The sequence below is a fragment of the Cheilinus undulatus genome, linkage group 9 (genome assembly GCF_018320785.1).
Source record: "Cheilinus undulatus linkage group 9, ASM1832078v1, whole genome shotgun sequence".
NCBI classification, from domain to species: Eukaryota; Metazoa; Chordata; class Actinopteri; order Labriformes; family Labridae; genus Cheilinus; species Cheilinus undulatus.
Window position 1 is genome coordinate 919,582 of NC_054873.1, and position 22,808 is coordinate 942,389.

A 22,808-nucleotide genomic window follows, 5' to 3' on the forward strand; every position below is an offset into this window, starting at 1 on the left:
CATTTTTTAACCCCCTGCCTCCTCCATCTCTGCTTTTACATACCCTCTCTGTTTCTCTCCTCCTCTTCCTCCTCCTCCTTTTTTCTTCTTTCCCTCCCCTTCTCCTCCTCTTCCTCTCCTCTTCCTCCTCCTCAGACTGGGCACTAAACTGATGCGTTTGGTGAAGGACCGTGGTCGTATGGAGCAGCTGGCGGTGGGCGGCGCTCAGCCCGTCTCGAAGATTCGTGACGTGGAGATGGAGGAGATGATGGAGGAGCTGCAGGAGAAGGTCCGCAGCCTGCAGGGGGAGAACGAAGGACTGAAGCAGCGCCTCCTGGTGGCCAAACAGCAGCTCATGAACACTCAGAGCAGGAGGCCGACGCCGTACGGATACGTCCAGCCTCGAGTGAACTCAGGACTAAAGAGGCTGAGAGACGACGCCTCCTCGCCGTCTCAGACACGACCAAAGAGTGAGCCAGGGACGATTAACGTTAACATCTAAGTCTCTATCAGCCCTCGGTTTGTTTTTAAACACCTAACTCTTTTGATGCATGGTCACCAAGGATCCAGATCTACATATGAAAGAGGAACCAAATCCAGAGTTCATGACATCATAAAGAGGGCTGGGAGGGAGGGGGGATGGGACACACCCATTCCCTCCATCCTACTGTCCCTAATCAGCCACAACATAAATCAGTCTGTCCTGTTTTTAGAGTTGATCATCAGCCATAATGTCAGAACCACTCTAGCATTTAAAGCTTTCTAACTGATCAAAAGCACAGACACAGAGGTTTACAGCAGAATAAAGGGCTCTGAGGGGTTAGCTAGTCTTTAAACTCTTTGTATTTTTCTCCTGCAGGTACGAGGAGTCTGGAGGGAGCAGGGAGACCCCCGACCGGAGTCCTACCTCGATACGGACACAACCTGCTGGAGGAGGCCCGGGCAGAGATACGAAACTTGTCAGTACTGCAGGAATGCTGTGTGTTTTTAGACTATTAATCCCTGAACATATCGAGTACAGGGGACCCAGGTAGTAGACGTTAAAATGTGGCGGTTTAGGGATCTTGTTTTGTGCTTTAATTCTTTATTTTAAGGCAGTGGTTTATTTCTACATTTACTCAGCCGTTCTCAGGTTTAGATTTTAAGTTATTGTGTGTTTTTAGACAGAAAGTTTACATCCGTGTCAAGAAAAGAAGTTAGGGAAATACAAGAAGATTTTTCAAGGTTTCTATCTGCAAAACTTTTCTAGAACTTATTTTCTTACCTCCACAAAGTCAGAGGCGTGCTGTAACCACAAAAACCAATAAAAACGAGAGGACGCAGCTTCTAGCAGCATCTATCAGCTGCATGGTTGTCGTCACGTTTAACTCCAGGAGCTGTCGGTGAGAATAAGTGACGCTGATTGTTCTCCGGTTCTCAGGGAGAACGTGATCGAGCTGCAGAGGAGCCACATGGAGGAGGTGGAGGGAGCATCGGAGCTGCTGAGGGACGAGCTGAGGAGGAAGGAGGCCGAGTACGAGGAGAGACTCCTGCAGGCCCGCCAGGAGCAGACCTCCAAACTGAGGTCAGTTTTTGTTTATTTGTTTATTTAGCACCAGACTACTCAAAGGGTTCACCTCACAACGACCAGAATACAGATCCAGAAACACAGGCAGACCAGAGGATCTACTTCAGCTGGCCTCCAGACCCACCAACAGAGGAAAAACCAGGACCAAGAGTTCTGATGTGTTCTAGCCAATCACAGTCTTAGAATAATAAAATCTGAATGTTTAGATTTTTATCATGAAAAACCAAGGAGAAGGATCTAAACAAGCACTCCTAAATAGAGTTTCTGAGGCACACATCCACAGCCCCCTGAAAGGAGCTTCCAGACCCACTCCTGGGTCCTGACCCTCCAGTTAAGAACCACTGATTCACCTGATTGGACAGTTCTGTTACTGCAGCTTCATCCTGAAATATTTAGCATGTTTTGTGTCTTCTGTAGGTCTCAGGTCAGCAGCAACGTGACGATGATCAAACTACAGAAACAGCTGACGGAGCGATCAAACACGGTCACCGAGCTGGAGGGGAGGTTTCTGCAGATACAGGAGGTAAATCAGCCAATAATCGCTGATCCATCAGCTAATAAGCACTGATAAATAAGCTAATAATCACTGATCAATGGGCCAATAATCACTGATCCATCAGCTAATAATCACTGATCCATCAGCTAATAATAACTGATCAATCAGCCAATAATCACTGATCCATCAGCTAATAATCACTGATAAATAAGCCAATAATCACTGATCAATCAGCTAATAATCACTGATCAATCAGCCAATAATCACTGATCAATCAGCTAATAATCACTGATCAATCAGCTAATAATCACTGATCCATCAGCCAATAATCACTGATCAATCAGCCAATAATCACTGATCAGCCAATAATCACTGATCCATCAGCTAATAATCACTGATCCATCAGCTAATAATCACTGATCAGTGGGCCAATAATCACTGATCAATCAGCCAATAATCACTGATCCATCAGCTAATAATCACTGATAAATAAGCTAATAATCACTGATCAGTGGGCCAATAATCACTGATCAATCAGCTAATAATCACTGATCAATCAGCCAATAATCACTGATCCATCAGCTAATAATCACTGATCCATCAGCTAATAATAACTGATCAATCAGCTAATAATCACTGATCAATCAGCCAATAATCACTGATCCATCAGCTAATAATCACTGATCAATCAGCTAATAATCACTGATCAATCAGCCAATAATCACTGATCCATCAGCTAATAATCACTGATAAATAAGCTAATAATCACTGATCAATGGGCCAATAATCACTGATCCATCAGCTAATAATCACTGATCAATCAGCTAATAATCACTGATCAGTCAGCTAATAATCACTGATAAATAAGCCAATAATCACTGATCCATCAGCCAATAATCACTGATAAATAAGCTAATAATCACTGATCAATCAGCCAATAATCACTGATCCATCAGCTAATAATCACTGACCAATCAGCTAATAATCACTGATCAATCAGCCAATAATCACTGATCCATCAGCTAATAATCACTGATAAATAAGCCAATAATCACTGATCAATCAGCCAATAATCACTGATCCATCAGCTAATAATTACTGATAAATAAGCTAATAATCACTGATCAATGGGCCAATAATCACTGAACAATCAGCCAATAATCACTGATCAATCAGCCAATAATCATTGATCAGTCAGCTAATAATCACTGAACAATCAGCCAATAATCACTGATCAATAAGCCAATAATCACTGAACAATCAGCCAATAATCACTGATCAATCAGCCAATAATCATTGATCAGTCAGCTAATAATCACTGAACAATCAGCCAATAATCACTGATCAATCAGCCAATAATCACTAATCAGTCAGCCAATAATCACTGATCCATCAGCTAATAATCACTGATAAATAAGCTAATAATCACTGATCAGTGGGCCAATAATCAGTGATCACTCAGCTAATAATCACTGATCCATCAGCTAATAATTAATGATAAATAAGCTAATAATCACTGATCAGTGGGCCAATAATCACTGATCACTCAGCTAATAATCACTGATCAATCAGCTAATAATCACTGATCAGTGAGCCAATAATCACTGATCAATCAGCTAATAATCACTGATCCATCAGCTAATAATCACTGATCAATCAGCCAATAATCACTGATCCATCAGCTAATAATTACTGATAAATAAGCTAATAATCACTGATCAATGGGCCAATAATCACTGATCACTCAGCCAATAATCACTGATCACTCAGCTAATAATCACTGATAAATAAGCTAATAATCACTGATCAATCAGCTAATAATCACTGATCAATCAGCCAGTAATCACTGATCAGTCAGCTAATAATCACTGATCAATCAGCCAATAATCACTGATCAGTCAGCAAATAATCACTGATCAGTCAGCTAATAATCACTGATAAATAAGCTAATAATCACTGATCAATCAGCTAATAATCACTGATCAATCAGCTAATAATCACTGATCAGTCAGTTAATAATCACTGATCAATCAGCCAGTAATCACTGATCAGTCAGCTAATAATCACTGATCAATCAGCTAATAATCACTGATCAATCAGCCAGTAATCACTGATCCATCAGCTAATAATCACTGATAAATCAGCTTATAATCACTGATCAGTCAGCCAATAATCAGTGATCAATCAGCCAATAATCAGTGATCAATCAGCTAATAATCACTGATCGGTCAGCCAGTAATCACTGAACAATCAGCCAATAATCACTGATCAATCAGCCAATAATCACTGAACAATCAGCCAATAATCACTGATCAATCAGCCAATAATCATTGATCAGTCAGCTAATAATCACTGATCAGTCAGCTTATAATCACTGATCAATCAGCCAATAATCACTAATCAGTCAGCTAATAATCACTGATCAATCAGCTAATAATCACTGATCAGTCAGCTAATAATCACTGATCAATCAGCTAATAATCACTGATCAGTCAGCTAATAATCACTGATCCATCAGCTAATAATCACTGATCCATCAGCTAATAATCACTGATCAGTGGGCCAATAATCACTGATCAATCAGCCAATAATCACTGATCCATCAGCTAATAATCACTGATAAATAAGCTAATAATCACTGATCAGTGGGCCAATAATCACTGATCAATCAGCTAATAATCACTGATCAATCAGCCAATAATCACTGATCCATCAGCTAATAATCACTGATCCATCAGCTAATAATAACTGATCAATCAGCTAATAATCACTGATCAATCAGCCAATAATCACTGATCCATCAGCTAATAATCACTGATAAATAAGCCAATAATCACTGATCAATCAGCCAATAATCACTGATCCATCAGCTAATAATTACTGATAAATAAGCTAATAATCACTGATCAATGGGCCAATAATCACTGAACAATCAGCCAATAATCACTGATCAATCAGCCAATAATCATTGATCAGTCAGCTAATAATCACTGAACAATCAGCCAATAATCACTGATCAATAAGCCAATAATCACTGAACAATCAGCCAATAATCACTGATCAATCAGCCAATAATCATTGATCAGTCAGCTAATAATCACTGAACAATCAGCCAATAATCACTGATCAATCAGCCAATAATCACTAATCAGTCAGCCAATAATCACTGATCCATCAGCTAATAATCACTGATAAATAAGCTAATAATCACTGATCAGTGGGCCAATAATCACTGATCACTCAGCTAATAATCACTGATCCATCAGCTAATAATTAATGATAAATAAGCTAATAATCACTGATCAGTGGGCCAATAATCACTGATCACTCAGCTAATAATCACTGATCCATCAGCTAATAATTAATGATAAATAAGCTAATAATCACTGATCAGTGGGCCAATAATCACTGATCACTCAGCTAATAATCACTGATCAATCAGCTAATAATCACTGATCAGTGAGCCAATAATCACTGATCAATCAGCTAATAATCACTGATCCATCAGCTAATAATCACTGATCAATCAGCCAATAATCACTGATCCATCAGCTAATAATTACTGATAAATAAGCTAATAATCACTGATCAATGGGCCAATAATCACTGATCACTCAGCCAATAATCACTGATCACTCAGCTAATAATCATTGATAAATAAGCTAATAATCACTGATCAATCAGCTAATAATCACTGATCAATCAGCCAGTAATCACTGATCAGTCAGCTAATAATCACTGATCAATCAGCCAATAATCACTGATCAGTCAGCAAATAATCACTGATCAGTCAGCTAATAATCACTGATAAATAAGCTAATAATCACTGATCAATCAGCTAATAATCACTGATCAATCAGCTAATAATCACTGATCAGTCAGCTAATAATCACTGATCAATCAGCCAGTAATCACTGATCAGTCAGCTAATAATCACTGATCAATCAGCTAATAATCACTGATCAATCAGCCAGTAATCACTGATCCATCAGCTAATAATCACTGATAAATCAGCTTATAATCACTGATCAGTCAGCCAATAATCAGTGATCAATCAGCCAATAATCAGTGATCAATCAGCTAATAATCACTGATAAATAAGCTAATAATCACTGATCAGTGGGCCAATAATCACTGATCAATCAGCTAATAATCACTGATCAATCAGCCAATAATCACTGATCCATCAGCTAATAATCACTGATCCATCAGCTAATAATAACTGATCAATCAGCTAATAATCACTGATCAATCAGCCAATAATCACTGATCCATCAGCTAATAATCACTGATCAATCAGCTAATAATCACTGATCAATCAGCCAATAATCACTGATCCATCAGCTAATAATCACTGATAAATAAGCTAATAATCACTGATCAATGGGCCAATAATCACTGATCCATCAGCTAATAATCACTGATCAATCAGCTAATAATCACTGATCAGTCAGCTAATAATCACTGATAAATAAGCCAATAATCACTGATCCATCAGCCAATAATCACTGATAAATAAGCTAATAATCACTGATCAATCAGCCAATAATCACTGATCCATCAGCTAATAATCACTGACCAATCAGCTAATAATCACTGATCAATCAGCCAATAATCACTGATCCATCAGCTAATAATCACTGATAAATAAGCCAATAATCACTGATCAATCAGCCAATAATCACTGATCCATCAGCTAATAATTACTGATAAATAAGCTAATAATCACTGATCAATGGGCCAATAATCACTGAACAATCAGCCAATAATCACTGATCAATCAGCCAATAATCATTGATCAGTCAGCTAATAATCACTGAACAATCAGCCAATAATCACTGATCAATAAGCCAATAATCACTGAACAATCAGCCAATAATCACTGATCAATCAGCCAATAATCATTGATCAGTCAGCTAATAATCACTGAACAATCAGCCAATAATCACTGATCAATCAGCCAATAATCACTAATCAGTCAGCCAATAATCACTGATCCATCAGCTAATAATCACTGATAAATAAGCTAATAATCACTGATCAGTGGGCCAATAATCACTGATCACTCAGCTAATAATCACTGATCCATCAGCTAATAATTAATGATAAATAAGCTAATAATCACTGATCAGTGGGCCAATAATCACTGATCACTCAGCTAATAATCACTGATCAATCAGCTAATAATCACTGATCAGTGAGCCAATAATCACTGATCAATCAGCTAATAATCACTGATCCATCAGCTAATAATCACTGATCAATCAGCCAATAATCACTGATCCTTTAGCTAATAATTACTGATAAATAAGCTAATAATCACTGATCAATGGGCCAATAATCACTGAACACTCAGCCAATAATCACTGATCACTCAGCTAATAATCATTGATAAATAAGCTAATAATCACTGATCAGTCAGCTAATAATCACTGATAAATAAGCTAATAATCACTGATCAATCAGCTAATAATCACTGATCAATCAGCTAATAATCACTGATCAGTCAGCTAATAATCACTGATCAATCAGCCAGTAATCACTGATCAGTCAGCTAATAATCACTGATCAATCAGCTAATAATCACTGATCAATCAGCCAGTAATCACTGATCCATCAGCTAATAATCACTGATAAATCAGCTTATAATCACTGATCAGTCAGCCAATAATCAGTGATCAATCAGCCAATAATCAGTGATCAATCAGCTAATAATCACTGATCGGTCAGCCAGTAATCACTGATCAGTCAGCTAGTAATCACTGATCAATCAGCCAATAATCACTGATCAATCAGCCAATAATCACTGAACAATCAGCCAATAATCACTGATCAATCAGCCAATAATCATTGATCAGTCAGCTAATAATCACTGAACAATCAGCCAATAATCACTGATCAGTCAGCTTATAATCACTGATCAATCAGCCAATAATCACTAATCAGTCAGCTAATAATCACTGATCAATCAGCTAATAATCACTGATCAATCAGCTAATAATCACTGATCAGTCAGCTAATAATCACTGATCAATCAGCTAATAATCACTGATCAATCAGCTAATAATCACTGATCAGTCAGCTAATAATCACTGATCAATCAGCCAATAATCACTGATCAGTCAGCTTATAATCACTGATCAGTCAGCTAATAATCACTGATCAGTCAGCTAATAATCACTGATCAGTCAGCTAATAATCACTGATCAATCAGCTAATAATCACTGATCAGTCAGCTAATAATCACTGATCAATCAGCCAATAATCACTGATCAGTCAGCTTATAATCACTGATCAATCAGCCAATAATCACTAATCAGTCAGCTAATAATCACTGATCAATCAGCTAATAATCACTGATCAGTCAGCCAATAATCACTAATCAGTCAGCTAATAATCACTGATCAATCAGCTAATAATCACTGATCCATCAGGGCTCAGACCTGATCAGAGAGGTCTTCATCAGGGCTCAGACCTGATCAGAGAGGTCTTCATCAGGGCTGAGACCTGATCTCTGAGGTCTTCATCAGGGCTCAGACCTGATCAGAGAGGTCTTCATCAGGGCTCAGACCTGATCAGAGAGGTCTTCATCAGGGCTCAGACCTGCTGTTTCTCTGGTTAGCATGTTTTCTAGTGAAGGCTCCTTATTGGGTAAAAACGTTGTCACGCCTGTTTCAGAGTCAGCAGACGCTGAGGGCGAGCCACGACGCGGCGATGCTGAAGGTGGACGAGCTGTCGGCTCAGCTGAGGGACGAGAGGATGAAGAGTTTGGACCTGGAGAAACAGCTGCAGAGCTCCAGCATCTCAAAGTTAAAGATGGAGCAGGTGAAGCACATTTCTGACTCCTCCCCCTCCATTCCCAGCGCTTCCTTCAAACACAGGTACAGGTGTAGCGGTGGAATCTGCTCCCGTGGAATCTGAAGACCCTTCTAGTTCCTGAGATGTCATCAGTAGTCTTCAGAGACCAGACGACAGTAGCGGACATTTCCACCAGGAGGGATTTTAAAAAGCACCAGAACATTAAATGATGGTTTTAGATTGTGGTTTCAAGCTGTGCCAATGATTCCCAAGGCCTTCTGGGAGATTTTTAGCATCCTCACCCTCCCCTCCGCTGTCAGACCTTAATCTGCTGTCTTTGGTTGTTTTGTAGCTGCAGGAGCGAATCAGTGAGCTGGAGCAGGAGAGAGACGTGCTGAAGGACGACAACCACAAACTCCTCAGCAGGTAAACAGACGACACACCTGACTGAGTGTTTGTCCCAGCTTTTCTGAGGTTAAACACAGACCAGGAAGTGATCACAGCAATCAGCCAATCACAGCCTCAGCCGAAACTGTAATAGTGGAGGAAAAGAATGTTCTGTCCCTGTATTACAGCTCTTGAGCACCCTGCCGGGTTCAGACCGGCTGATCCGCTCATGAAGAACCAATCACTAACCGTGTTTATCTCTGCCAGTGCGTTCGACGTGTCCCGTCAGCAGAAGTGGCAGATCCAGGAGCAGCAGCTGAAGCTTCAGATCGCTCAGCTGGAGACGGCGCTGCAGGCCGACCTCGTCGACAAGAACGAGATCCTGGACAAGATCAAGGCTGAGAGAGGTTCTCACTGTTTGACTGATTTAGCTTCATCATTCGGCTCCTGTCTCTAAACGTCTGACTGAACTCTGACCTTTAGGTGATGATCAGATTTAGAACATTCTAATTTATGCTGGTTCTACAGTCTGAGTCCTGTTCTGCTCTGGCCTCCTAAAGGCCGTCCTCCAGGCCCATCCTCCTCCTCTCCAGGAGCACAGAGGCAGGTCTGAGTAGAAAATGTGAAGAGAAGTCAGACCCCAGACTAACACGCCGTGATTTAACACCAAGCGTGCTCTTGATTCTCACGGTCATAAAGACTCCTCATGATTGGTTCACATCAGTTTCAGGATATTTCCTGCTCTGCTCTTATGAATGTGACCTGCTTAAATCATCCTCATCAGTCTGAATCTCTGTTTTCTACCAGGCGTGAGCGAGAAGCTGAAAGAGGAGAATAAGAACCTCCAGATTCAGTTTCTGGAGCAGAAGCAGCAGCTGGACGAGCTCAGCGAGCGCCTCAGGTTTTACAGCAGAGTAAGAAAACCTGTGGCTTTTAGACGGAATGATCCGGAGCTTTAGAGAGCATGGCACCACAATATCAGTGACAACAGGGCGACGTTTCAGATTGACCTTTAGTTAATGTCAGTGCTGCCCCTGGAGATGTTTGAGTTAAGCTTCTGTTAGACCCCATGTGGACCATTTAAACTGGATCTGGTTTTTGTTTGAAGGAGAGCGAGTACGACGCGTCTGAACTCACCGAGGCTCTGCTGCTGGTGAAGGTCAGTCAGATCTGAGCTTCATGAATGAACAGACATTAACACAGCTCTTTCTGATGTGTTTGATAATGATCACCTTCTCATGTCTTTATAAATCTGGTGGATGTTAAATCAGCGTTTCCCTGCAGTAGTAAATATTCTGTTTTCTCTCTGATTTGTCCCAGACCCGTAAATCCCAGCAGAGCGGGGGTCTGGGCTTCCTGAAGGACGAGGAGGACGGTCCGAGCTCGGTCAGAGAGCTGAGAGCGGCTCACGCTGAAACCATCCAGGAGCTGCAGAAAACCAGGAACCTGCTCAGCATGGAGGGCAGGATCAGCCGGGACTACAAGGTGAAGGGGTCGCCTGTTCATACGTCTTTTTCATCTTTTAGCATCTTTATTTCCTGTTTTATTTGTGGATTTTTACTTTAAATCAGCTGAAAACAGGAGGGAGCAGCAGTCATACATCTAACCTGACCCTGGTCACATGACCTCCTGGTTTTAAACTGTGATGATGAGAAGAATACTGACCCACCAGTCTCTACTCTTCATCATCTGAACGCTAAACTCTGCCGCTATGACAGGGGTGTCAAACTCAAGGCCCGGGGCCAAATCCGGCCTTGGTACAGTTCTACCTGGCCCACCAGATCAGAGGATATTTTTTTATTCTAACTGGCCCACCAGTATGAGGTCTGCAGATTTCCACCAGTATAAAAATGTGACCTGAACCTGGATGATTGAAAACATCCTTGTTTAGTCATAAAAATTAGAAAAGGTGTCAGTAACGTAGGAGAATTTAGTGTTTTCTCTTTATTTTCAATTTTGTATCTCACAGTTATGACTAAAAGTTTTGGTTTTGACTTTTTATTTCATATTTTGACCTTTACATCTCATAACTTTCGACATTTTATCTCATATTCATATACATATCATCTTTTAGATTCATAATTTTTAATTTTAAACCCAATGTTGACCTTTTAATGTCATGATTTTGAATTTTATCTCATTTTTTTTACCTTTCAAAAATTTATCTCACATTATGACATTTTTCAACTTCTAACTCTGACTTTCATCTCATATTTGACCTTTTAAACTCCGGAGCTTTTAAAATATTTTGACTTCTTGAATAATCTCACTTTTGCTGACCATTTCGACTCCTAACTTTCACTTTTTTCTCATATTTTACCTTTTAAAACCCATGAATTTGAAATTTGATCCCATTTTTTGACTTTTAAAAGTCATGATTTTTAATTTTATTTCATATTTTAGCTTCTAAAACTCGTGATTTTAAAATTTCATCTCATTTTTTACCTTTTAAAACTCATGATTTTTTATTCTATTTCATATTTTGACTATTAAAACTCATGAGTTTGAATTTTATCTCATTTTTGCTGACCATTTCAACTCCTAACTTTCACTTTTATCACATATTTTGACTTTTAAACTAGTGATTTTGACTTTTATATCATATTTTGACTTAGAAATCATGGTTTCAGTTTTCTATCTCAAAGTTTGCCTTTTAAAAACATTATTTTGACTTTAAATGTCATGTTTTTACCTTTAAAACTTATCAGTTTGACCTTTTAATCTCACAATCATTCAGGTTGATAGTCAGTGGTTAAATATTGACCCTGTGAGGCCCTCAGGTTAGACCTGTGTCCTTGACTTTGACACCCCTGCGCTACGAGGTGACCACACGAGGACAAGCAGCCTGTTTTTGGATGTTCTCCAGGAGTTAGAAGGCCCAGCTCTCTCCTTATTCAGCCTTATTGTCTGGAATGTTCTTAAGTGTCTGTCTCTCCTCCTCGCTGATGAAGGCTGAGCTGGAGGCGGTGAAGAAGAGGATGGATGCTGACAGAGCTGAACGGGAGCAGAAGCTGCAGAGACAGGCTCAGCTGCTTGACACCAGGGCGGCAAAGATCAGCAAACTGGAGGGTAGATATTCGGCCGGGATAAAACACAGGCTCGTCTGTCTGTAAATGATCCTAGACTTATCCGATTATTCATCCAGAGTTTGTTAAAAACACTGAAAGTTCCAGAAAACAGCTTCATTTTTACGGTCCTCCGGTGTTTCAGTAACATGACGGATGTCTGCGTTTCCTGTATTTTGGTGTTTTATGGTAGTATTTTAATGATATCGTTCTCATTTTAGTGACCAGTGGCATCAAAAACTAAAAAAGCTTTTTAAAACTACTTATAATGGTTCTTAATATTTTTACTAAAAGCTGCCGACAGCCTCATGAAGATTTCTGTTGTGTTTCTGCAGTTTCATAAAGAAGGTTGGATTCTCTCCGCTCAGATTTATCTCTAATTTTAACCCTTCCTGTCCCGTCTCCCTCCTCAGCTCAGCTCAGAGAAATTGCCTACGGGACAAAGACCTACGTGTTCAAACCGGATGAGGGCGCTGAGGAGGATTCAGGCGAGTTCGACGAGGCCGTTCACCTGGAGCGAGGAGAGAACGTTCTGGAGCTGCAGATCGTCGGAGCGTCTCTGTCTGCAGACGCCCTGGTGGCTCTGGGAGACTCTGAACCCTCCACCTTCTGCACCTACTCCTTCTACCTGTTCGAGCTTCACGCCACGCCGGTGGTGACCGGAGTCAAGCCGTCGTACGGCTTCACGTCCAGGTACGTGGTGAGCGTGGACGACGACTTCCTGAACTACCTGCATGGACAGTCGGTGAGCGTGGAGCTGCATCAGGCTCTCGGTCTGGACTGGACCACACTGGCCCATGGTGAGCTCCGCCTACAGCCGCTCCTGGAGCAGGATGGGAAAGTCCACGGGACCATACCGCTCATAGGTGAGGAAGACCAGACTCCGCCAACGCCGTCCACCAACCAAAACGCCTTTATTAAACCCTGTTTCTGTGTCCGCCTCAGGTTTGTCTGAAGATTCTCGGTCCTTCGGCTCGTTGGATTATTGGCTGAGGCTGAGGATCCCGATGACAGAGGCCATCGGTCTGTACAAAGAGAGGCTGAAGGCCGTCGGCTTCATCAGCACGGCGCTGAGCCAACAAACACGGGTACCTGAACGCCAAACACCAGACTTTTAAAGAAAACTGTAGAGAAACAGGCAATAAAACCAAAATTACCTCTGTTTATTCTGAGTCTATTTCATTCATTATACCAGTGATTAGGCCTTAAAACATTCAGCACAATAACAATCATTATTAGAACTCAGACAGACCAACGATGTTTCTCTCATGGTGACCGGCCTTTGTTGCTTACTTTCCAAAACAGGTGGGACTGGTGAGGAGAGGACCTCACCAGTTCCACCCACTTCTCAAACATTCCCAACTAAGGCAAACTGGCAAAAAAGGAAAGACAAAGACCCCAACATCCCCAGTTTCAGCAACATTCCATCCTTGACTTTAAAGATATGTCACGCTTTAAATCAGTAAAACATTCCGTCTTTGCCTTTAAAGATATGTCTAGCTTTAAATCAGTAAAACATTCCATCCTTGACTTTACAGCTAATGTCTTCCTTTAAATCAGTAAAACATTCCATCCTTGCCTTTAAAGATATGTCACGCTTTAAATCAGTAAAACATTCCGTCTTTGCCTTTAAAGATATGTCACGCTTTAAATCAGTAAAACATTCCGTCTTTGCCTTTAAAGATATGTCTAGCTTTAAATCAGTAAAACATTCCATCCTTGACTTTACAGCTAATGTCTTCCTTTAAATCAGTAAAACATTCCATCCTTGCCTTTAAAGATATGTCACGCTTGAAATCAGTAAAACATTCCATCCTTGCCTTTAAAGATATGTCACGCTTGAAATCAGTAAAACATTCAATCCTTGCCTTTAAAGATATGTCACGCTTAAAATCAGTAAAACATTCCATCCTTGACTTTACAGCTAATGTCTTCCTTTAAATCAGTAAAACATTCCATCCTTGCCTTTAAAGATATGTCACGCTTGAAATCAGTAAAACATTCCATCCTTGCCTTTAAAGATATGTCACGCTTGAAATCAGTAAAACATTCCATCTTTGCCTTTAAAGATATGTCTAGCTTTAAATCAGTAAAACATTCCATCCTTGACTTTACAGTTAATGTCTTCCTTTAAATCAGTAAAACATTCCATCCTTGCCTTTAAAGATATGCCACACTTTAAATCAGTAAAACATTCCATCCTTGACTTTAAAGATATGTCACGCTTGAAATCAGTAAAACATTCCATCCTTGCCTTTAAAGATATGTCATGCTTTAAATCAGTAAAACATTCCATCCTTGACTTTACAGCTAATGTCTTCCTTTGAATCAGTAAAACATTCCATCCTTGCCTTTAAAGATATGTCACGCTTGAAATCAGTAAAACATTCCATCCTTGACTTTACAGCTGTCATCCTTTAAACCAGTAAAACATTACATTAACATTACCTCCTAGATTGCCATCTTTTAATGTCTATAAAATATTCCCTCCTTGCCTTTAAAGATGATTTGATCTTTTATACCATATTAAACATTCCATCCTTGCAAGACGATGTCATCCTTTAAAACCTACTGAACATTCCACCCTTTCCTCTAAAGATGATGGTACCCCCTTGAAGCCAATGAAACATTACACGCCCTCTCTTTGATAGTTTTATCCTTTAGAGCCAATCAAACATTCCATCCTTGCCTGTTTAGGCCCAGCCCCCTTTTTCATTGTGAAGCCATGCTGTAGTAACTTGTGTAGAAGAACATAACCTGTGTGCTTGGTTTACACACTCAGAAAATAATGTTAGAGCTACTTTAAAGCGCTCCTCTGTCGTTGATCAGCAGTAGAATGTCGTTTCAGTGTAGCATGAATGAAGTTCACTCGTTGGTACTCGTTAATCTTCAGTCACTGCTTGTTCTCACTCAGAGCTGACTGCTCAGGGCAGGTTTTAGGAACATAACATTCCTGTTCAGAGTAGACATATGTTTATTAATGATGATCTGTTCCTGTCCTCTCAGCCTCTCCCCTCCAGCAGCAGCATGACGGGTCAGAACGAGCTCCTCATCACGGTCCAGTGCTGCAGAGATCTGAAGTCCACAACCTCGGACCAGCCGAGTCCTTACGTGGTCTACAAGTTCTATGACTTCCCCGACTACCCAACCGCCACGGTCCAGGACTCCAGACAACCCCACTTCAATGACGCCAAATCGTACCCGGTCCACATGGATGTGGACCTGCAGCAGTACCTGCAGACGGAGTCCCTTCATGTCTACGTGTTCGACTACAAAGAGGAGAGGATGGACACGTACGTTGGGAAGGCTCGAGTCCCTCTGCTGCCTCTGATCAATGACCACAACGTCTCTGGTGAGTTTACTGAACCCTGTTAATCTGGCAGCCTCAGTGGACTTGAGCCTGTGTCTGAGTGCAGGTCAGGCTTTTTTTGATCCTTAAATTCTGCACAGTAAAAAACAGATTAGATCTAATTAAGTGTTAGTCATGTTTGCACACTGATTCCAAAACTTTTGTCAGTCTGATTACTAACATTTTTTGGCATCAGTTTATTTTCTCTTTACATATGGAGCTATTATTGTTACAAAACTATTTGCAAATGCGTACACAGATCCGTACACAAATCTGCACGTGTGCAGATAGATCTGCAAATGTGTGCAAAGATTTGCAAAACTGTAAAAAGATTTGCAAATTTGCACAAAGATCCAGAAATGCATTCATTAATCTGCAAATGTGTAGACCAGTGGTTCTCAACCTTGGGGTCGGGACCCTCTTTGGAATTGCGAGACGCTTAACAGGGTCAACAGATGCCCTAAGAAAATAAAGAATATTTTTCAAATGATTTTTTTCCAACCAATTTCATCATTAATTGACACTCTTTATTCATTTCTGCACAATTTGGACCCATTTTTTGCACTTTTCACTTCACACCAATTTTGACACGTTTTAACCCATTTTCATCACTTTTTCCATCCAGTTTGTGCCAATTTTAACACACTTTTGCCACTCTAAACCCATTTTTGTCCATTTTAAACCCTTTCCATCACTTTTTTTGCCAGTTTCTGCCCCTTCTGTTGTTGCTTCTGTTCAGCCATTATTGTCACTAACACCTTTTTTTTCCACTTTTTACACCGATCTTTGCCAGCTAACCCATTTCTGCACATTTCTGGCTATTTTTTTCACCCCATTTAGCCTAGTTTTGCCAGTTTTGCCAAATTTTCCAGCCATTTTTGCCACTTTTGACCTTTTTCTGCCACTTTTATTCCCCTTTCACCACTTTTTATGCCTATTTTTTTTTAATCTACTTTTACCATTTGTTGCTAATTTTTTGTCACTTTTATCTAATTCTTGCCATTTCTAACCAATTTCTGCTACTTTTAAAGTTCCATTTCACCACCTTTTTTTAAATTCTGTTTTCAAGATGAAGTTTTTCCATTTTTAAGATGGACATACGCTACAGCACACATTGATAAAAACAGATATGTGTTGATATGATAAGAGTTGCTAATATTCAGGTTAGATTTAAAATATGGATACCACAGCTTAGCTTTGTAAAGGACCGTGGTTTTGCTGACCTCCACTGGCCTCCAGTTTGGCTGGGTCCCAGAAAGCTCCCCTGTATCTCCCCTCATTGGCAGCCTTGTCTGCACATGACTGTTTTTAATTGTGCATGACTGTTCAACCCCCCTCAGGTACAGTGGGGGTCCCCGGTCTCTGGTACCTTTGTTTTGGGGTCGCGGGCTGAAAAGGTTGAGAACCCCTGGTGTAGACCAATCTGTATCTGTGGACTTCATTTTTTTGGAGTTCATCCTGATTCAGGAAACTCTTTTTTGCTTTAAGTTGTCAAAATCCTCACAGACCATCAGTTACAACCAAAATCTGCCTTTCAGTTGGCTGTCATACACACGTGACTGTTTGCAACACCTCTGCCACTCACCATCCACAAATGTGTACTCAGATTTGTGAGTGTAAGCACTGGGTTTTTGTTGCCCTACATATGCCTCATAGCATAGACATAACACATGAGGCAGCAGCTCAGACCTAATAAAACGTCAGCGTGAGAGGAGACAAATGATCATATTATCCTGTTATTGTTTATGTTTTCATTAAAAGGATGAGAAGATAAAGACTTATTTTCTCCATAATTGTATTACAGATGAATTGCCTTCTACTCTAGAAAGGGTTTCACTGTGTTCTACTTTTCAAACATAAATCATCAATAAAACACTTTAAAAGCTGCGTGATGTTGGCACAGAGCAGAGCAGTTTTTGCAGTTAGCTGCTAAGCTACGATTGGACAGTGGCCGCTTTAGGGAGGGGCTTAGCGTGAGTTCAATTACAGTAGCCTGAGTAAATGTAGTAAATCGTAGTTACTTTCGTAGTTGCCCCTGGATCACAGATAATGTCTGCTGGAGAACAGCACAGCAACAGCTGGCAGAGCTAACGTGATTGGTCCATCCTCTACCAGCTTCCTATTGGTCGGTCCATCCTCTACCTCAGTGGTTTTCAAGGTGTGTGAGAGTGAGCCCCTCTAAGAAGAACTGATCCGTTCGGTGGACCCCCACCCACAATAAGGATTCAAATTGCAAAAAAAAAAAACAACAACATTTCAAACATTTATGTCTAATCTTTAAACATTTTTAACATTAATATATTTTGGATATGTTGGTTTGCAAATGTCCTTAAACATCTGCCTTTCCCTCTTATTCAGCTATAATGCCATTAAATACCACTTTTTCATATTTTCGGGGCCATTTTACAACTTCTTTTTGCTTTTTTTCCCCATTTTTTCCACGTTTATCCCATTTTTGCCCTTTTTCACCCTTTTCCATTAAGCTAACTTTCATCATTAGATATCCCTTTTTTTCCAATTTTTTTGCTCATCTTTGTTGTCATTTAGCCACTTTTTCCTAATTTTGCCACTTTTATCCCATTTTTTTGCCACTTTTTGCCCATTTAAATAGCCTTTGCCATTAAATTCCACTTGTTTCCTCTTATTGTCCATTTTTGCCATTCTTGACTGCTTTTTGCCCATTTTAGTCACTTTCCACTCTTTTTTGTCACTCCTCACCCATTTCTGCTATTTTCTGACCATTTTTCCACTTTTTCTCCCCATTTTCACCCATTTTTTGCTGCTTTTGACCATTTTTGCCACCTTTAACCTATTTTTATTGCTTCTGCAAGCTGTTTTTTCCTCTTTTTACCTCTTAGATTGTGGCTCTTGCAAAGGTATTTTCAAGAATTTGGCTCTTTGGTAGAGTAACACTGCTCTATAGCATAGTCCCTATAGTAACTATAAGTCTATCCATTTAGCTCCATGCACAGCAGAAGATAGCAAAGAAAAAACACCTTTTTTCTGGTTTATGGTTCTGCGCCTCCCCTGAAGCTCTGTGGCGCCCCCTAGGGGAGGCCCTCCTCACACTTTGAAAACCACTCCTCTACCTGCTTCCTATTGGTCGGTCCATCCTCTACCTGCTTCCTATTGGTCGGTCCATCCTCTACCTGCTTCCTATTGGCCGGTAACATCCATGAGCAGACGTTTGTATTAGTGTGCAGAGAAAGATTCTGTCATACAGAAGAGAAAAATCTGAGTGTTCGTTAGCCGGGTTTAAAAGAAAGGTAAAAAAAAATTGTAGCCCAAAACAAAACCACAACCAAAAAAAACACATTAAAGTGCATCCTTGAGTATTGTGACAGTCATGACTCCATACATCTGACAGCAGCAGTGTTAGCGCTGATGTGAGTTGTTTTTGTGGTAAAGTTTCTGCGTCCACAGCAGAGTCTGCCAGCACAGGATTGATTTATAGTCTGGGTTTCTTTGTGGAACTTCTTTAGAACTTGGAAATCAGCATAAAATAATATTACCATCACTGAGGGAGACTGAAGTCTGGTTTATGACAGAGACAGGAACGCTGGCTGATCTGGAGCTCGTGTTTAGGGCGCTGGCAGTGATGAAGGAGAATTCACAGTTCATCAGGGTCATGTGATATCCTGGTTTATTTCTTCTCCTGTTTTCTTCCTTCAGGTGAGTTTGAGCTGAACGACCCCACAGGACTTCCTGCTGGACAGATCGAAGTCTCTCTGAGGTGGAGGTCCACGTACCTGGCTCCTCCTGGATCCAACCTGACAGCGGAGGAGTCGGAGCTCGTTCAGGAGGAGAGAGAGGAAGAGGAGGACAGGGAGGTTCTTCATCCCTTCTCCTCTCTGCCAGACGTCTCTGCCTCTAAGGTCAGACAGGTATCGATCTAGGACGGATTCTCAGAATCTGCTTTAGAGGCAGAGAAAAACACAGACAAATGAATAAAGATGAAGAGAACAAAACCCCCACCTGCCTTCTTCTTCTGCTCTTCATTACCTACCGTACAGGTGAAGATGTTTTCTATCACTCAGATTTCTTCTTCTGCTTCCTCTCCTTCAGGCTCCGCTCCCAAAGCTCAGACATAAATCTCTGCTTAAAGACGGACTGACGGCTAAGAGAGTCACGTTTGTGGATCCAGCAGCAGCAGAAACTACTCTCCAGGTAGAAACGCCATGTCCTGTTTTATGTTTCTTCACTACGTTAAACATCAAAGGATGACATCATGACATAATCCTTGTACATGGATAGCTCAGGTTCAAGTCCAGCCTATGGCTCCTTTCTCATATGTCATTCCCCACTCTCTCAGCCCTGTGTCCCAGTCTCTCAGCCCTGTGTCCCAGTCTCTCAGCCCTGTGTCCCGGTCTCTCAGCCCTGTGTCCTGGTCTCAGCCCTGTGTCCCGGTCTCTCAGCCCTGTGTCCCAGTCTCTCAGCCCTGTGTCCCAGTCTCTAAGCCCTGTGTCTGGTCTCTCAGCCCTGTGTCCCAGTCTCTAAGCCCTGTGTCCCAGTCTCTCAGCCCTGTGTCCCAGTCTCTCAGCCCTGTGTCCCAGTCTCTCAGCCCTGTGTCCCGGTCTGTCAACCCTGTGTCCCAGTCTCTCAGCCCTGTGTCCCTGTCTCTCAGCCCTGTGTCCCGGTCTCTCAGCCCAGTGTCCCTGTCTCTCAGCCCTGTGTCCCGGTCTCTCAGCCCAGTGTCCCACTCTCTCAGCCCTGTGTCTGGTCTCTCAGCCCTGTGTCCCAGTCTGTCAGCCTTGTGTCCCGGTCTCTCAGCCCTGTGTCCCGGTCTCTCAGCCCTGTGTCCCGGTCTCTCATCCCTGTGTCCTGGTCTCTCAGCCCTGTGTTCCGGTCTGTCAGCCCAGTGTCCCAGTCTCTCAGCCCTGTGTCCTGGTCTCTCAGCCCTGTGTCCCAGTCTCTCAGCCCTGTGTCCCAGTCTCTCAGCCCTGTGTCCTGGTCTCTCAGCCCTATGTCTGGTCTCTCAGCCCTGTGCCCCAGTCTCTCAGCCCTGTGTCCCGGTCTCTCAGCCCTGTGTCCCGGTCTCTCAGCCCAGTGTCCCACTCTCTCAGCCCTGTGTCCCAGTCTCTCAGCCCTGTGTCCCAGTCTCTCAGCCCTGTGTCCCAGTCTCTCAGCCCTGTGTCCCAGTCTCTCAGCCCTGTGCCCCAGTCTCTCAGCTTGTGTCCCGGTCTCTCAGCCCTGTGTCCCGGTCTCTCAGCCCAGTGTCCCACTCTCTTAGCCCAGTGTCCCACTCTTTAGCCTTGTGTCCCGGTCTGTCAGCCCTGTGTCTGGTCTCTCAGCCCTCTGTCCCGGTCTCTCAGCCCTGTGTCCTGGTCTCTCAGCCCTGTGTCCTGGTCTCTCAGCCCTGTGTCCTGGTCTCTCAGCCCTGTGTCCCAGTCTCTCAGCCCTGTGTCTGGTCTCTCAGCCCTGTGTCCCAGTCTCTCAGCCCTGTGTCCTGGTCTCAGCCCTGTGTCCCGGTCTCTCAGCCCTGTGTCCCAGTCTCTCAGCCCTGTGTCCCAGTCTCTAAGCCCTGTGTCTGGTCTCTCAGCCCTGTGTCCCAGTCTCTAAGCCCTGTGTCCCAGTCTCTCAGCCCTGTGTCCCAGTCTCTCAGCCCTGTGTCCCAGTCTCTCAGCCCTGTGTCCCGGTCTGTCAACCCTGTGTCCCGGTCTCTCAGCCCTGTGTCCCTGTCTCTCAGCCCTGTGTCCCGGTCTCTCAGCCCAGTGTCCCTGTCTCTCAGCCCTGTGTCCCGGTCTCTCAGCCCAGTGTCCCACTCTCTCAGCCCTGTGTCTGGTCTCTCAGCCCTGTGTCCCAGTCTGTCAGCCTTGTGTCCCGGTCTCTCAGCCCTGTGTCCCGGTCTCTCAGCCCTGTGTCCCGGTCTCTCATCCCTGTGTCCTGGTCTCTCAGCCCTGTGTTCCGGTCTGTCAGCCCAGTGTCCCAGTCTCTCAGCCCTGTGTCCTGGTCTCTCAGCCCTGTGTCCCAGTCTCTCAGCCCTGTGTCCCAGTCTCTCAGCCCTGTGTCCTGGTCTCTCAGCCCTATGTCTGGTCTCTCAGCCCTGTGCCCCAGTCTCTCAGCCCTGTGTCCCGGTCTCTCAGCCCTGTGTCCCGGTCTCTCAGCCCAGTGTCCCACTCTCTCAGACCTGTGTCCCAGTCTCTCAGCCCTGTGTCCCAGTCTCTCAGCCCTGTGTCCCAGTCTCTCAGCCCTGTGTCCCAGTCTCTCAGCCCTGTGCCCCAGTCTCTCAGCTTGTGTCCCGGTCTCTCAGCCCTGTGTCCCGGTCTCTCAGCCCAGTGTCCCACTCTCTTAGCCCAGTGTCCCACTCTTTAGCCTTGTGTCCCGGTCTGTCAGCCCTGTGTCTGGTCTCTCAGCCCTCTGTCCCGGTCTCTCAGCCCTGTGTCCTGGTCTCTCAGCCCTGTGTCCTGGTCTCTCAGCCCTGTGTCCTGGTCTCTCAGCCCTGTGTCCCAGTCTCTCAGCCCTGTGTCTGGTCTCTCAGCCCTGTGTCCCAGTCTCTCAGCCCTGTGTCTGGTCTCTCAGCCCTGTGTCCCAGTCTCTCAGCCCTGTGTCCCGGTCTCTCAGCCCTGTGTCTGGTCTCTCAGCCCTCTGTCCCGGTCTCTCAGCCCTGTGTCCTGGTCTCTCAGCCCTGTGTCCCAGTCTCTCAGCCCTGTGTCTGGTCTCTCAGCCCTGTGTCCCAGTCTCTCAGCCCTGTGTCTGGTCTCTCAGCCCTGTGTCCCAGTCTCTCAGCCCTGTGTCTGGTCTCTCAGCCCTGTGTCTGGTCTCTCAACCCTGTGTCCCGGTCTCTCAGCCCTGTGTCCCGGTCTCTCAGCCCTGTGTCCTGGTCTCAGCCCTGTGTCCCGGTCTCTCAGCCCTGTGTCCCAGTCTCTCAGCCCTGTGTCCCGGTCTCTCAGCCCTGTGTCCTGGTCTCAGCCCTGTGTCCCGGTCTCTCAGCCCTGTGTCTGGTCTCTCAACCCTGTGTCCCGGTCTCTCAGCCCTGTGTCCCGGTCTCTCAGCCCTGTGTCCTGGTCTCAGCCCTGTGTCCCGGTCTCTCAGCCCTGTGTCCCAGTCTCTCAGCCCTGTGTCCCGGTCTCTCAGCCCTGTGTCCCGGTCTCTCAGCCCTGTGTCCCGGTCTCTCAGCCCTGTGTCCCGGTCTCTCAGCCCTGTGTCCCGGTCTCTCCGTTGTCTATT

At 43.3% G+C, this 22,808-nt stretch overlaps 1 protein-coding gene across 1 annotated transcript in view; it reads left to right on the forward strand.

Moving 5' to 3' along the window:
• Positions 1-22,808, forward strand: part of rpgrip1l (RPGRIP1 like) — a 53,486-nt gene that overhangs the window by 12,235 nt on the left and 18,443 nt on the right. The window contains 16 exon segments of the mRNA XM_041794678.1: positions 136-449; positions 839-938; positions 1,400-1,543; positions 1,964-2,069; positions 8,721-8,867; positions 9,193-9,266; positions 9,495-9,634; positions 10,035-10,141; positions 10,336-10,386; positions 10,548-10,712; positions 12,179-12,296; positions 12,706-13,158; positions 13,238-13,380; positions 15,299-15,644; positions 19,314-19,525; positions 19,707-19,808. Of these exon segments, the coding sequence (XP_041650612.1) occupies positions 136-449; positions 839-938; positions 1,400-1,543; positions 1,964-2,069; positions 8,721-8,867; positions 9,193-9,266; positions 9,495-9,634; positions 10,035-10,141; positions 10,336-10,386; positions 10,548-10,712; positions 12,179-12,296; positions 12,706-13,158; positions 13,238-13,380; positions 15,299-15,644; positions 19,314-19,525; positions 19,707-19,808 (2,722 nt within the window).